Raw genomic sequence first — 16774 nt, forward strand, 5'->3', positions numbered from 1 at the left:
ATCTTTCTCTCATACCTGTGTCGGTCCATCTCAGGGTCCAGACGCAGCCTGCAGCTCTCCAGATCCTGTAGACCACACAGATGTGCCAGCAGTATGAGCTCCCACTGCAACTAGAGAAGCTTCAGGAAGAACTGCTTCAGATAGGGTTTATTTAATCACACATAAGCCAACTGCTCTTTGGCTTTGCAGCAGGCTGAGCCACCTGCCAGGATGGAAGAGTTACCAGGTGCTAACACACACTGCTGGTTAACATTCCCCAGTGCATTAACACTCTGGCTGCAGGCTCAGGAGGGGAAACATAAATCACAGAATCAAAGAATTATTAGGATTGGAAAGGACCTCTGGAGACCATCTAGTCCAACCACCCTGCCAAGTAAGGGTCACTCAGAGTGGGTGACACAAGAATACATCCAGGTGGGTTTAGACTGTCTCCAGCCATGAGCAAAATGAACTTGTATCTGTTCCATCATCAGTAAGAGGCTTTGGGTGGAACTTCAGTCAGGGCTGTCTACCTCATTCGGCCCATAGCCTTGGCAAGTCTGCATGCTCTCTTGGTAGTCAAACTAGTTCATCAAAGCTAGTTTAGTTGCAAATGTTTCAGTTCTTCAAGGCTTCCAAGGCTGTGCTCCTATCTATGGAAGAAGTATGCCTACAAACACCAAATGGAAGTGAGATTTGCTCTACTGAAATTCCAGCTATATGGATCATAACATTATGTACCTGTTTTTCTTGGAAAGGAAGCATCACTCCAAAAATACAGACTTAATATTTTAATCTGGATTGTTGTTTCCTCTTTTTTTTCTCCTGTACAAAGTTAGAAGCAGCACTCTATGGTCATTTTAACTTACAGACTCTTGCATGTGACCTTACAGTTTCTTTCACCTATAGATCACAGAATAATTCCTCCTCCTTGTCTCCCATATACAAGTCTGGAAAGGGATTAAGCAGTTACACTTCTATCTCACACAAAAGTACTAATTTCTGTTGACCTTCATTAACCAACATATTCTTAGTTCCAAGCCTAACTACTTAATGACATGAATTCTAAACCATGGTATTATCCTGCTTTTAGATGCAGTCATTTATTGTGTTGAAAGAGTATCAACAATGTGTTTAAGCAGGATTTTGCTGAATTTATTGCTTTTAAAAATTGTTCTTCTTGCATACCTTGGGGCTGAGCCACTTCATCGCAGGTCTACAGTCTTTGGAAACATTTTCAGAACCAAATTACAATAATACTCAGATAAATCAGCCTTTCAAGCATAATTGACATCACTAAAATTTGATCTGTCATTAACAAAAAACTGGATAGTAGGGCTAAATCCTTCGTGGAAATCTAAGTTCTCATTTTTTCTTTATAATTTTAATCCTGATTTCTTAAAGAAATTTAGCTTAAAAGCTGAAACCATGTCAGCCATTCAATTCTCATCTCATTCCATGCTAACCACCTCTGAAGCTGATGGTCACCTTCAACTCAATTTGTCAAAAGACGACTGTGTGCACGTGTATTTTTTGAAACAACAGGCTAAGTAATGTTAAACCACAGTATTAGAAATAAGAAAATCCACACAAAAATGAATCACTGTAAATCAGTTTTCATGGGTTCTGCTATTCACAGCATTATTTGTCACCTAATCAGTTGTTTAGCTTATTGTTTACGCCAGGATTTGCCTGTGCCTCTCCGGGTCTCGTGGAGATTTTTTTCTTTCTTTGCTTCTTGGTCACTATCTCTTCCCTTCCTTCCTATTCACCCTGCAATTCTCTTGGTCTAACCCAAATCAAAAATCTGCAAATTTAAAGCACTGGCAAATTCTCTGTAAACCATTATGTTCCCTTCCCCTAACTGCCTTGTTCTGATCCCTGACCACTGGCCCTGCTATTCAGCTAATGAGCATGTGAGCTTGTCACTTCCTGTAGTCTGCCTCCCACACTTCCCAGGTCCCCCACCCTTGGTTTCTCAATTTCTCTTCTCTGTTTGGAAACTTTCTTGAACTTCCAGCAGCACATGTTGTGCATCCACAGTCTTACCTTCTTAATCAACCCATTTCATGTACCCTGACCATCTTCTATTCACCACACAATGGCTCCTTTCTCCCTGCAGAGATCCACTGGAGTTTTTATCCCACTCTACCCCTTGTCAGGACCTGGAATCCAGTGATTCTGTGGAAAAAGCCCTCTCCAATGTGTCTGGTCCACTTACCACAAGAGGCTCAGTCCGTGGTCTGGGCATGTAGGGGAAGGTCTCTCGAAGGAATGTGGTTATCTCCAGGAGAAGCTGACAGGCTGCCATTTTTAGTGCAAAAGGACAACAACATTTGGTAGGATTCACAGTGCCTAGGAAAGAATATTTCTATCATGAACAAGGAGTTAATACAAGACCTGGAATCGAGAGGTGATGGACATATTTTCACATATGGTGCACGATGGAAGCTGCACTGAAGAAAGGAAACCACACACTTCTGTGCTACTTTTCCTACACTAAAAGAAACAGAATCAATTAAATACCAAACCATGTATTTACCAGCACATACAATAATACTAACGTTTATATTGCATTATATTATATTACAATATTGCATTACATTGAAGTAACACGATAGTTGACTATAGTGTATATTATAGAGTATTATGCTGAAGTACCTACTAAACTAACTACAAGCTTACGACATCTTGTATACACCTCAATTAAGGGTAATACAGGTTAAGAAGTAGATACCCTTCTTCCCCTGTTCAGTTTTGCATTGTCAAATCTTTCGCAGGGATCAGATAAAACCAGAATAATTCTGTGATGCTTGCCAGATCCCCTGTACACATTGCCAGTAATGAATTGTGGACTTTGTTAAGATTAAAATAATCTGAAATATCAAATGCAAATGAGACATGGAGTATAATGGAATATCCAACTGCATATTTGATGCTTCTCGTTCTACTTCCTACAGCATATAAGGCAGCTTTTGAGAACTCCTACAGCAAGGATGCTGATCAGCTATTTTCAGACACTGGTTTTCAGGAGAGCTCTTCAGCATTTAGATGTCTTTCTAGACCAGAACCTGATCTTCATTTTCTTGTCTCAGGGCATCTTTTCAAAGCAGCTCCACATCCCCTTGAGTGCCTGGTATGAGTGGCTGAACAGGGAAAAGAAAGCCTATTCTGTCACTCAGTCATGAGAATGCAGTTGTTCATTTGTGGTGCAGGAGAAGGACTCTTTGGTATGCAACCTCCTCCTGCTTTGGCTATATCCCCTAAAGGGACAATCAAATATCCAGAACAGCCACCCATGCTTCTGTAGCTGCCAGCACTGGCACACCACACAGCGGCATATGGAAAGGTCTAGCTTAGAGCCAAGACCTTCTCTTGAGCTCATTTCTTATAAATGCCATGTCGCTCTTCCTGCCAGCTTCTCTCTACTCCAAAGCTGGCCTTTATGCAGTTATAAGAACAAATCCAGAACCACGGGAAGAGAAAGCAGAAGATAAACAGTGTCTGTGCACTACATCCAGTGGGGAACAACAGTACACATAGACAAGCACCAGTAAATTACAGCACACATGTATACACAAATGGTGTCTAAAGAACACATAATGTTTGTTACCACCTTCACATACACCTACAACAGGATGTGTTTTGACAATTTATTTTGGTTCATAGTTTTTGCTGTGGGTTTGCTAAAAGTTGCATGCCTATACGGACTTTCAGGCTCAGTGATCTGTCACAGCTCTTCTACCCTTAGGTACACACAGGCACAAATGTGTGTGGTTTCATCATCTGGTTGTTATACAGATTTTTAATGATGCTTTTTTTTATTTCTGCCTGAAAATCAGGCACTATACTGAAGTCAAGTTTTAAAAGCCTTTAGCAGAGCTGTGCCAATTCACGTAGATGAGTAGACTCGTCAATGTTCAGAAACAGAAAAGCAGCTGATATTACACAAATATTTTGGCAGAAGTAACTGTGAGGACTGGAGCCTGAACAGTTTTTGACACGCAGGTGACAGCAAGGCTCAAGAAATAAATTGTTACTCTGCTTGCAACTGCAGTTTCTGTGTACAGGAATTGCAGCTCACTGCCTGGTTTCCCCTTCCCTTTTCCATACAAGTATCTCAGTACTGCCACACATGTTTTACATCCAGGCACAAAAAGAACAGGGAGGAATCTGGGGTGAAAGTGAGGGACTGGGAAATAAAGCTGGGTGGCAAGAAAATGAAAAGAGAATAAATATTAAGTGCTCCTAAAGCAAAGGTTCTTACAAGCGGGGGTTCTTGTAGTAAAGGGAGTCTCCTTACTGTCATCTAAAAAGTCTTCTTCCTCATCCTCCTTTCTCAGGCGCCTTTTGGTCTCCTCATCATAAATGAGGCCAAGCAAGTTGGCAGGGCTCTCGCTCTCAGCATGGCACAGCTCATTGAGGCGGACACCAATTGCCTGCAGATGGAGAAAGAGAAGCACAAGGAGGTGATAATTTCAGCCCAATCAGAATGTCCTGGCTTTATTTTTATTGTCTGAAATGGAGAAAGGGATGACAGAGTAATTGCTATCAACACCATAATTTATTTTCCCCTTTTTTCAACAAAAATTTGTAAACAGTGTCAAATTTCAGGATGAAAAATTTTAGTAGATTTAGTAAAACAATAAACCCCCCAAACTGGCACATGACAAGCAGAAAGAGATTAGGTCATTATTTAGTATTAATTTCTTCCATTTTTCTTTGTTCCTTTGATAGATTTATTCCAGATTTTTCTAAGTCTTTCCACTGAGAATGTAGGTCTTCTGCTTAAGAAACTATACTGTGATTTAGGAACACAGTAACAGTCTTTATTTCCTCCACAAAACTGTTTTTATGCTGTATAGTCCACCTTAATCTTAAAGCAATAAGACATAATCCCACAGCTGCCCATCTAATAGATACTGAATTGCTGAAATGTATTTTCTGAATTTTTGGTTTCTTGCAAATAGAGAAGCAAAACCAAAAGTCCTCTTAACAGAAGCAGTCAAAGGAAATGACAGACTAACCCGATCAGAATAGATTTAACATTTCATTATTTCAAAAGACAGCAGAACAAGTCAGGTCTTTTGATTTAAAAGGTTTATCACTGCTATGGGCAGTCCAAGTCTCACATTCTGTGGAAAGGGTTCACAACTGTGATTCTCTGATGGCTATTAGGGAGGCCAAATTAAAGGAGTTGGTGTAGAAAAAAAGATTTACCTCCTTTCTTGGCCTGACTAAACTTTGACAATAGCACTGTATATCACAATTAGTAAGCAGTGAATCCATAAGCAAGAATCCACAAGCAAGAATCCATAATAAGCAAAAATTTCCAGCCTTATTTACTGGAATAAAAAACCCCAGAAAACAGCCTCAGTGCATTCAGAGTATTTTGTGAATATTCTTTACGCTTTGTTAAGATATTATTTTCTTTTCTTATTGTCCAAGATTTAACAGAGAAACAGCAGTGTCTTCTACAGCAGGTGCCTCTACTTCAGCCACAGGAAGCCAGCTCTCCTTATAATTCAGACTGTCTGATTGGAATCTCGTCAGAGCCAAAAAAGGAGCTGCCTGAGGAGCTTTCAGATGCCTGGCCTTCCAGGCTTGACTGGTAGTTGCTGTTCATCCTTGCAGCCAGTTTCATCTGAAAGATGTACTGGGAGGAAAAGCAGTGCCAGAGGACCAGCCTTGCTTCACATTCCATATAAAGGAGTAGTGCTAGGTGCAGGCCAGTCTCAGAGCTTGAGTCTTTTGAGGGGCCAGTAATGTTGTGGTTAAATAAATTTTTCTGGCCTTCAGTGTAAAGAATCAGAAATATGAACAAGTAGCAAGACACCTTGCAGGAAAAGGAAAAACTTCACACTCTACCCTCCAAATCTTATCCTGCCTTACAGTTATGTAAATGTAAGGCTTTTCCCTTCTAAAACGTTCCTAAGCAGCAGCAAACACACACTAGTCTTAGAATGGAGAATGCATCCAGGTAAGTCTTATGATGCTATTAAAGTTAAGGGGAAGGCAATTATGCTAAGTTGCCTTTGATCAGATTTCCCTGGCTCCTTTCTTATGACCTTGAATCAGACATTATGAAAAGAAAACCTCCCTGGACTTTTTCCAGGTCAAGTATATCAGTTACTAAAAATTATAGCTGAGGGGCTTCTAACAGTTACCGTCTTGCTTGTTTTCATTTTTTAGAATCTGAGAAAAAGGAATGTCTAGAAGCATAGCATCTACCAACAGAGATGGATAGTCCTGACAGAGATGGATAGTCCTGGCTGTCTGAAAGCATGCAAAAATTCAATGCCTGTGTAATCCTATGCTCTCCACTTAAAGCAAGATCTCAAAGGAGTCAGGCTAAGGCAGTGATTTCATGCAATATAGAAGCAAATACCTTCACCCTATTTGCTTTTTGAAGGAACTTTGGTATTCGTGCTGTTATTAAGATAATCTCCTGTGTTTGAGACCTTACAGAGAGTAGGATGACCAGGTAGCATTTTCTGAGTTAGCTTTAGAAATGGAAGGAGGAGATCTATGAAGATACTAAGCTTTGGTTCTCAGACCCAAGTTGGATTCTTCCCCGGCCCGTTCTGTGGTGGGAATATATTGATATGGTCAGCTTTATTTTGAGGTTCCCTACAATGTGCTCTGCTGAGAAGCACGTGTTCATTTAACCTACAAGAATACAGGTCAGAAATGCGGAACACATGATTTTAAAATTCCCATAAGCATTGGATTTTATGTTTTCTGTTTTTCAGGGGGAAGAGTGGGGATGATGGGACTCATGATGCTCATTCTAAAAATCACTGGTTTTTAGAAGAGGTGAGAACCACAAAGCTCATTTCCAGAAAGATATCTGTAACTGATCAAAGGAACTTCTCCCACTAATTTGAGTTGTGAGAAATGACCTGTGTATGTGTCAGACGTTCAGCAATTACATCATAGGGGGTTTACAAGGAAATTGCAAGGGGTGTTGAGAAGGCCAGATAAGGCAATTGCCTCATTCCTGTATGGTAAGAGATCACAATCAAATAAAACTTGAAGTATTCAAGCTCCAAAAAAAAGAAACAATTCTTTGCATGACTCATAGTAGCTCTGTAGAATTCCTTGCCAAAGAACAATAAGTGCTAATAGTCTGTAAGGGTTCAAAGAGGAATTGAATAAGTATGCAAAAGAGAAACCCATTACCAAGTATACAGCACCACACCTAGTTCAAGGAGCCCTAGACTAAGTATATTTGGAAGCAAGAAAAATAGAAAGTAGTATCACACATCGCATTTCCATGCTTCCTTAGCCATTCACACATGACAAGTGCTGGAAAAAGGAGAATGGACCAAACACATCCTTGAGAGAACACGTCCTAACAAAGTGTGCTGGTTTAACATAGCCTGGTTTTTGCTGGGGGCGGGAGAAAAGCTGCTCAAAACTTCCATGTCCAGCACAGAGCCAATCACTGAAGGCTCTGACAATGGGCAGGTTACTAGCCCAATTAGAGAAGTTGGTAACGCCTCTGTCATGACATATTTAAGAGAGGAAAAAGTGCGGGAAGTTCTCTTTCTACTCCCGAGGGGTGGTGAGGTTGCTGCTGGGGCCTATCCCAGTGGCCGCCGCTGGTGCCCACACGGCCGGGGCCCTTCCAAGGCCGGACCGTGCAGCTGGAGCCCTCCTGAGGCCAGAGCCGCCCGTGCAGTACTGGAGAGGACCATGCAGCCGGGGCTGGCAGGGACCACGTGGCCAGCAGTGAGAGACATGGTGAGCAATTCCCGGATGCAGAGCGTGGATGAGATTAACCTCTCAACTGCAACTTACAGACAACAACTTTCTTCCAAGCCAGAGAAAAAGGAAAAGGGAGAACACATGAGGAAAACCAACATGGGAGCATTGAGGCCTGTGAAAAAAAAAGAGAGGGAGCAGGTGCTCCAGGCACTGGAGCTGAGATTCTCCTGCAAGCTGTGGTGAGGACTATAATACAACAGTTTCCCTATAATTCATGAGGTGCATGGGGGGTGCAGGGATCCACGTGCAGCCCGTGAAAAAGAGTGCTCACGCTGGAGAACGTGGATACTGAAAAGCTGTAATCTAGTGAGGAACTTGAACAGAGAGAGATGATCCTTGCTTTTATAGATAGAGGAAGAGAGCCTTCATTTCCAAACTAGAACAGCTCATCCTTAAAAGACTAAACCCCATGATCTAAAATGACCCATGCTAGGCAACTGTGGGAAAATTGCTTGGCCCGTGGAAGGGACTCACGCTGCAGCAGGTTCGGGTGGGACTGCTGCTTGTGGAAGTTAAAATCATGCTAGAAAAGTTTGCAGAGAACTATGTCCCATGGGAAGGATCCCACGGCACAGCAGAAGAAACTCTTCTCCTTAAGAATACTAAAGAAAGATTTTTAAGAAGTGAAATACTGACCAAAACCCCGTGTTTTGTTTCCTTGCATGGTTGGTGGAAAGAGGGAGGGACCGGGAAAAAAAAGTGTTCTGAAGATTTGCTTTGGTTCTCATTACCCTTTTTACTTTTAATTCTGGTAATAATAAATCTTCTTTATACTGTTTAAGTTTTGAACCTGTTTTTCCATAAAGTGGGTTTTTTTCAATAATCCTTATCTCAACTCATGAAAAATGAAGTTCTCAATTCCTCCTCCTCTGCTCAGTTATAGCAGAGGAAAATAAGTAGATGGTTTTTTTGTGGGTGCTTGGCGCTTAGCCAGCTTCAAAGCGCAACACTTTTTAGGAGAAGGGGTGATCCTGGCAGGCTGTGAAGTGCAAGTTTGAAGGGAGGCTTCTGAGTCCCCATCTTACAAGAACTGAAATTCTGTATAGGATGCAATTACCTTTACATTTTGCCATGTTTTTTAATGTAAGTAGAATAGAAACACTTACATCTCCCCACTGGTAGAAGAGCTTAGCTGCATTCCACTGCAGCTTCTGGTTCCTTTTGTTGCCCACAATAGGAGAACGGCCACGGGACAGGCCTTTCTTGGTAATGTTCACATGGTGGCCCTTCATCCACTCAGGCCAGTTGCCACGATTACAGCGGTGAACAAAGCGTGCACACTCAAGGAACAGGGCTGCTCGCGCCACTACAGGAGCTTCCTGAAAAGTTTGCAAAAAATCACCTTAAAAGCAAAAATGCTTTGGAAAAACTCCCTGAACATTAGAGTATTCTGCACTCTAAAAAACTGCTTTGCAAACTTGCCAAGAAGTCACACAGTATGACCAATCTCTTCATAAAAAGCTGACACCAGAGTCTCTCTGTGTAAGTCTCACCTCTTGAGCTACTAAAACCAAGCTCATAAAGACTGAACAGTCTTGCTTAGTCCAAACACTAGAGGGGCAGAAAGAAACACAATATAAACTTAAAAAGAACATTATTCCCCTCTGTAATGTTCTCCTTCAGAAGCCATCTAACTGCAAAAGCAGAAGCATGCATCTAACACTGTTACGGTATAAACATGTCAAGTTTTAGTTTCACCTTTGCTACTAAGGCTGCAAATATTGCAGGAGCAAATGTCAGCATTTGTCACTTTAGGTCCTGCTTGTGAAACTTGGGGGTGAAAGCATTAATGGTGGTTTGTTAAAACTAGGAAAAGCGCTGTTTTGTGGTTATAATAAATATCTGTGGATACAGAAAGGTATTACTCTGGCATAAGTCAACAAAATTTCAATGGCTGAATTTCAATGGCTTTAAAAAGCGTCAGACCATTTATTACTGAAATAACTGGCAGCTGAGTTTTGAAAGGACTGACTAGTTTCCAGAGGAAAATCCTCCCATTCCTGGCTTGGAAGAATAATTTTAATGGGAGAAATTATACATATATAAATTATACAATAATTTGTATTAAATCACCCAGAAGCATACATGTTAGACCAATAAAGAATGCTCTTGAAACTTTCGAAAATGTTCAAAAATGGACACAGTAATTTTGTTTCCTAAAGGGTAGGTTCAGGTGTAGCTTTTTCCCCAGCAGTCTACAACTGCCAAAATAACATCCTCACAGACATGGAAAGTGACTAAAAAGCAAATAGTTTTCCTAATTTTCATTTAATTTTCCCCTTTCTTCCTGAAATTTTCACAACCAAAACTCCTGCGGCCAGCAGTTTGTAAAACTAAGAACACAACAATGCCTACAGTTTACTGGCTGGCTTTAAAAGGTTCACTAACAGGGATTTCACAGAGCACAAACATGTATTACACACTTTTAGATGCTAACAGCTTTAATGAAATTATTTAAGCAGATCAGCATCTACATATAAAGAAGGACTTGTCAAATGTGATCTATAAATAATAAACAGGCCCTAAGACCCTGTAAGATGGTCTGTTGAACATTATTAAATAGAGCCCAACAGTGTTTTAATCAAAAATTGAAAGCAAGAAATTTTGGACCAGTGCTCCTAAACTTTGATTTAAGAAATTATTGACACAACATCCATTTGCAGCTTTTGCTCACATTTGTACAAAAATAGGGGGAAAAAAGTGATCTATTAGCAATTCTCTTGAATAGGAAGATTTAAGCTGCTGTGATGTTCTGATGAGGAAGGCAGAAATCTGAGGGAAGACACTCGCTAAGAATCAGAAACAAAACTAATATCTAGCACCTGGAAAAACATTACAAACTACTTATTGATCACATGCAATATAGAACACAGAGTAGGTGAAGATTTTATTCTTTTATTCTCACAAAGTAAAACCTTTATGTCTTCACATATGTCTCCATGGTTAAGTCCCAGCCTTACTCTACTACTGGTTTAGTTCACCAATCTTAAAGTCAAAATTTCTTAGCATACTGGAATCCTGTAAAACCACATGTTGTAAACATTATGAAAGCATGCAACTACCACAGTTAAAGGAGGATATGTAGGATGGGGGGCAACGAGGATGAGCAGGATTAATTAAAAATCACTGTATTATTTAAAAATCACTGAAAAAGACCACCTGCAATGAAGGACTTTCTGAACATCATAGTACACAAGCTCCCTGTGATTACTTACCTGAGGCTCTGAGAAACCTGAAGCAGCAGCAGCAAGAGAAAGATGAAGATGTGACAGAATGGACAGAGATGGACTCAAACAACAGAGAAACACATCACAAATGGAGAGAAATGAATCAGGCAGGTGACGTGTAGCTGAAAAGAACACAAGTTATCATGGTCACTGTCAAAACCGGACACAGCAGCAATACTCTCACAAGTCTGTCTGTGCCTATGCAAGTGTTCACAAGTCCAGTTTTAACATTAGACCTACTATATTGTTTTGCTCCTTGAAAATTGTTCTTGTACTGTATAAATTGACATGAATTCACAAACTGGTTAACAATTCAAGTAATTCCATTGATTTTTTTTCAAAAGATTACCCCATTTGTTCCAAACAGGAAATTACCTGAGTGGAAGGAACCAAATACAGAATGGATTTGGAATTTCACAACATCACATTATTGTTAATGTAAACATGATTCTGCAGAATTTTATGACTACAGAGAATTTATGTCCAGTTTTGTTTTCAAGAACAATGACTTTTACAATGCTAATCAACAGGTGGTAATTTTCCTTGAGTCCTTTCTTTAAGTCCACATGCCACTTTGATCAAAAATTCATTTCCTCTGGTCTCTGAGACAGAAAAGAAAGGTACAAATTATCAATATACTTTTAAGAGATGCCAAAGTAAATTTGAGTACTGTCAAAAGATGCTGACTGGATAGCTCTGCTTTGTCTAAGCAAAATTAAGTCTGACATGAAAGTTGTCTTAGCAGGTATACGAAGAGAGGTTGCGAGTGAATTATAAACTAGTGTATTGGAAAATTGCCTGTTTCAATTAGTTCAGACCTCTCTGATTATATCTGATGTCAAGTACAATCCGTGACACAGTTCTTTGTTTCTGTTCCCAGTCTTTTACTCAGGGGACCTGTTTGTAGCAATCTCTGATTTTCTTCCCTATCATAAGTACTTCTACAGAAAAATATTTCTGCCATAGAAACAGGGACATGGAAACAACAGAGCCTCTGTGACAAAAGACCTAGGGTGACTGGGAGTCAGGATATTGAAAAGTATTCTTGCAGTTTAGACCTTCCTTCTGCTGTCCCAATACTTAGCAGGTCATCTCAAACACAATCCTACCAGAAAACAGTACAACTATTGCATTTAAACAAGGATAAAAGATTTACACATTAAAACAAATGAGCTCACACATCTTATTGGAGAAATGTAATGCTGACAGGTGTCACACACTGTTATATTGGTCAAAGAAAAGCTGGTATCTGAGTTATTTACATTAGTCTAATGAGGTACTTTAGGTAACATTACACAATCATAGACAGCAGTTTATTAAAACTCTCTGCATGAACTTAAGCACAGACTGAAATATCCCAAAGTAAATCAACTTTATTATTGCAAAGTCTGGATTTAAGCTGGGGACATAAAGATGAAACTGGCTGCAATATATCAATTATCACTGCATATTTGCACAGTATATTTTGATTGTAGTTTTAAAAATTTAGTCAAGGATGGATGCTGCTTCTAGGAAAATATGTTAACTGCCTAGCTGCTAAACCTAAGGCAGCACTTATTTTAATATACAAACAATTATTAGCTCCATAAGGATGCAGCATTTGTTTCATTGGTCTAATTTCTTTAAATCATTGTGGCAAACGGGTACAAACATCCAGGCTGATCAAAGATTTCAAAGTTGTAAGAATAGAATTTTGCAAATCTGCATGAAAAAGCATAATCATAAAGACTATTGAAGAACTGAAACTGGAGCTGTTTGCCTTTCATTTTTAAAAGGCTGCCTTAGCAACTAGGCTGGATAAAATTACTTAAGAAGCTTTTCATTTGCATCAGGCCTGAGTCAAACTATTACTTCAAAAGCCTGGAAACAGAAGTTAAAAAAAGCCATAATGCTTCCTTTTGGGTGTACTCTACTGACATTTATTGTGGGAATTTTTCGTCGCCATTAATCAGTACAGTGAGATGACAGGCTGTCATCTTTTAAAATAGACACTGCATGGGACTGCCTAACTTCTATATATCTCCAATACTTTGCAGACAAAATGCCAGCTAAACAGGTACTTGGAATCTTCCAAGTCCATAACTAGGGCAAGGCTTCCTTCATCTTTAGGTGTAGACCTTTTAGAAATTCTAATACTGAAATCGTCTGCATCATTCAGTGGAATGGAGAGACAGTTACACTTTAGTTTGTAAAAGTCAGCTTGGGAAGACAGACATCTTCAAACAGTTCACTCTGACTGGTAGTTTCTAGCTGACTTCATGCTTGGGCACAGAGTAAGCTGGTCTGTAACTTAGGCATTTGGGAAATTTAAAAATTAAGTAAGGCATTTACAGGCAATAGGAACATAATTGCCAAATCCCTGTTTTATTATCTGATTTATTAGAACACAGAGTGGTGCATCTTCAGAAGGATCCTGGTGACAAACCTGCTAGGAATGAGCTCTTTCCTGCCCATGCACCTTACACCTTACTAACCCTATTAGTTTAGAATTTGCAACGGGATGGCAGCCTGGAAGTCTTGAAGACTGAAGTTGGGTGCCGCACACACAGCAGGTTACAAGCCACCTTCTGAGCTCACTGCAACCCTGACTTGTAAGAGCCACCTCTGACTGTGAAACCATGAGATAGACTACTTGTATCAGCTACTGCATCCACAGCTTTCAGCCAGAGCAACAACAAGCTCTGGCAGGAAACATGGGAAATAGTGAATAAAATGTGTCTGTTGGAAGATGGATGAGGACTACGCCAAACCATAGAGCTATGTGGGAACTGACAACAATTCCAGGACAACACTAATGCAGACGTGCTTGAATCTGCCGACCAGGTATGCAAGGTTAAGATGAAGATACAAAGGAGTGGTGTGCAGAGCATAACATCCCTATAGCCATAGAACAGGCAATGCAGCAAAGGTCAGGGCCCAGTGCTAGCAGGAAGTGAGAGTCCATGAGCCTGACATCACCAGCACTGAGAAAAAATGGAATTTGAGCACAAATAGCACAACAGACACATGGGTGTGTGGTGCAAAGTGGGAAGAAAAGGGATAGAGAGCATGTGGATGCTCTGAGGGAGTGGCTTTTAATTTTTTTTCAGCTTGCACACAGCCAAACAGTTACAGAAGGAAGTAGAAAAGCAGCATGCAAAGAAATTGCTACTATTTGGCTGGTTTTTCATAGTTGCATTTGTCATACTCCTTGGTTGTCACATAAAGACCTCACAGACCCCACTGGGATATGAATCACAGGCTGAAGGCCACAGCTTTAGAAAAGATTGTTAAAAAACACAGCTGCAAGGATAAGAAGGAAGGAGATACAAAATATCAAGAAGAAGGGATTCAATTGTGTCACTTTGATTTGCATTGGGAAATAAGCAAAACCTACATTTAAAAGCATGCACACTCTAAGATGTTAATTTTTAATAGTTCAGTGTTGCCTAATTGTAATTTTAACTCTGTCAGAACTTGTGAGTGGAATTCCTGTGCCTCTCCGAGTAGTTATCCAATCTTCAATCCTTATTCTGTATATTGACACTAGGAGCAGAAACAGAGTGCCTGTGAGCAAAGTATGAAGTTAACAATACAAGCTTTGCACTGGCAAAAATATAGTTATGGAGAGCTACATTATAACAAAGGAGATGCTAAAGCTCCAGCTAATACCAGCACCACCAGCTGGCATTGCTGTGATGCTTTGCATTCTTTCTGTGGGACACGAAGAGCATTAGTGAATGACGGTGGACCACCATGTATGCGCATGGTCTCAGCAGGTAACAACAGACCAATAATGACTTACAAGATCTAGAGCTGCTGCCAAAATGGAGGCATCGGGGATAGTGCCTGGTTCACAGCAGTTCAGCAGAAACTGAAAGCGCTTCATGCCTTGGCGGATTGCTCCCAGGTTGACAACATTCTTGGATTTTCCTCCTTCTTGGTTGGAGGTCAAGTGATCATCAAAGCTATGGCATCCTAAAGAGGTAGAGAGTACAGAGGGGATGCAGGGAGGGGTAGGGAGAAGGGAACACAGTCTCTCACCAGTAAAAAATGGGGAACAAAAACCTTGATGAGTACAATCTCAGTGTAAATCCCTTTCTTTCCTCGTGTTATCTTGAAGATAGGTGCATTTTTCCAATATCCGTGACTTTCATGAAACAGATATACAGCAAGTCAGATTCTGGTATTGGTCTGCCCATTTCCCTCATACCATTTTCCTCATACTCATTGTGGAAGCCCAGGACCTCCTCCAACACAGGTGAACTAGGATGTTGTCCTTCCTCCCCACCTCTTTAACAGAGATCATCTTCTTTACAGTCTTTTTTTCCTTAATAATCTCCTACCTTACTCCTCTATTGCCTTTAAGTTTTCTTTAAAGTGAAGCATGCATAACCCTTATTCCTCATGGATCAATTATGTAATAAATCATCTACTAGGACAGAAAAATCAGTAGTGAATGTGTAGTCTATGTGGAAATCAAGCACTGTCCTTTTTTCAGGCACACATCTGCAATTACCACAAGAGTAAAGAGGAAAGATGGACTGGCCTCAAATCCTAGGTATCATCATTCCAGCCACTCTCCCTTGAAGTGTCTTGTACTCTTTGGGATGGAAAAATCTCTAATAGTTCTGTTCAAAAATGAAGCTGGCATCCCACTTCAGGGACAATTTTAAACTCTATGTATAGAGTTCACATCATAAATCAACTAATCCCAATTAGCACTTCTAATGCAGATGATCATTATGCAGTTGTTACCCAGAGATGAGAGAATGGTAGAAAGACACAGATTAGAAATAAGGAAAGCAGTTTCAAGGCCAAAGTGGCTGGTCAAAAAAAGGGATAGTCAGCTTCTGGGCTTTTTGGCTTTGGCCATAATACTCTCCCTGTTTACATATGAAAGTACGACAGTTTACAGAATACTGCAGGATAAAGCACTGGAGAACACTGAGTGGAGAATTCAAAACTGGTTTTAAACATGGATTATTTGAAAGACAAGATTAAAAACATCAACTCTACAGGAGTTCTTGACTTCTTCAGGAAAGAAGAATGGCTGAAAGTCAAAAGTTATTTTCAGCATGCACTCCCTAGAATTATTTGGAAAGCACTTATGTGCCCCAAAAAAGTCACAACAGAAAATGACAATGTAGATCTTCAATTTTCCCTTGAAGACAGAGGTATATCAAATTTCAAGAGACTTTACAAATTCCTTGGCTTTTTTCTCTCCAGTGAAGCTGTATCTAGCTACCAGCAAACAAAATATCCCTATGTTGGGAAAATATTCCATTGAAATGGATCAAACAAAGTAGAAAAAACAGGTAGAACACTTACATGTGCGAGCAATCACAAACATCCTTCCAAGTCCTTCTGTTTCCTTATAGCCTTTATATCTTATCTGAGCTTTCCTGCTATGACTGTCGTAACACTAACTCATTTGAGGTACAAATGTTTCCTGTTCAGGGCCCTGTTAAGGCTGTGCCTGTATGAGATAAAGAACAGAAACTTGCCTAACGCATGTCCCTACCCGCACTATAAAGAGCTAGCAGAGCTTTTGTCCATCTGAGCTCAGTGGCAAACCTTGCATTTTGTTGAAGCTTTACAAGACAATCCTTTAAAAGCAGCTGGTGACTGCCCCTTGCTATGCCCATCCTGGAGTAGCCTTGCTGTGATCAGGGCAGCCCTCCCTGACCTAATTTATGTGACTCAGGCCTTCAGAAGTTCTCATCCAAAGAGCAAAGACCATGTCCTAACGCAGGAAGATGCCCAAGCTCCTGCTCCACAGTTGCTCCCTCTGAGATTATGGGCTCATTCCTCAAAGC

The 16774-nt window shown here is 40.4% G+C and overlaps 1 protein-coding gene across 1 annotated transcript in view; it reads right to left on the minus strand.

Annotated features, from left to right (window-relative positions):
• The window catches only part of UNC80 (unc-80 homolog, NALCN activator), a 140158-nt gene that overhangs the window by 70845 nt on the left and 52539 nt on the right, over nucleotides 1–16774 (minus strand). The window contains 5 exon segments of the mRNA XM_017746990.1: nucleotides 6–65; nucleotides 2201–2334; nucleotides 4283–4418; nucleotides 8856–9068; nucleotides 14761–14933. Coding sequence (XP_017602479.1) covers nucleotides 6–65; nucleotides 2201–2334; nucleotides 4283–4418; nucleotides 8856–9068; nucleotides 14761–14933 — 716 coding nt within the window.

Source organism: Corvus brachyrhynchos, unplaced genomic scaffold, assembly GCF_000691975.1.
Source record: "Corvus brachyrhynchos isolate BGI_N302 unplaced genomic scaffold, ASM69197v1 scaffold481, whole genome shotgun sequence".
Taxonomy (NCBI): Eukaryota; Metazoa; Chordata; class Aves; order Passeriformes; family Corvidae; genus Corvus; species Corvus brachyrhynchos.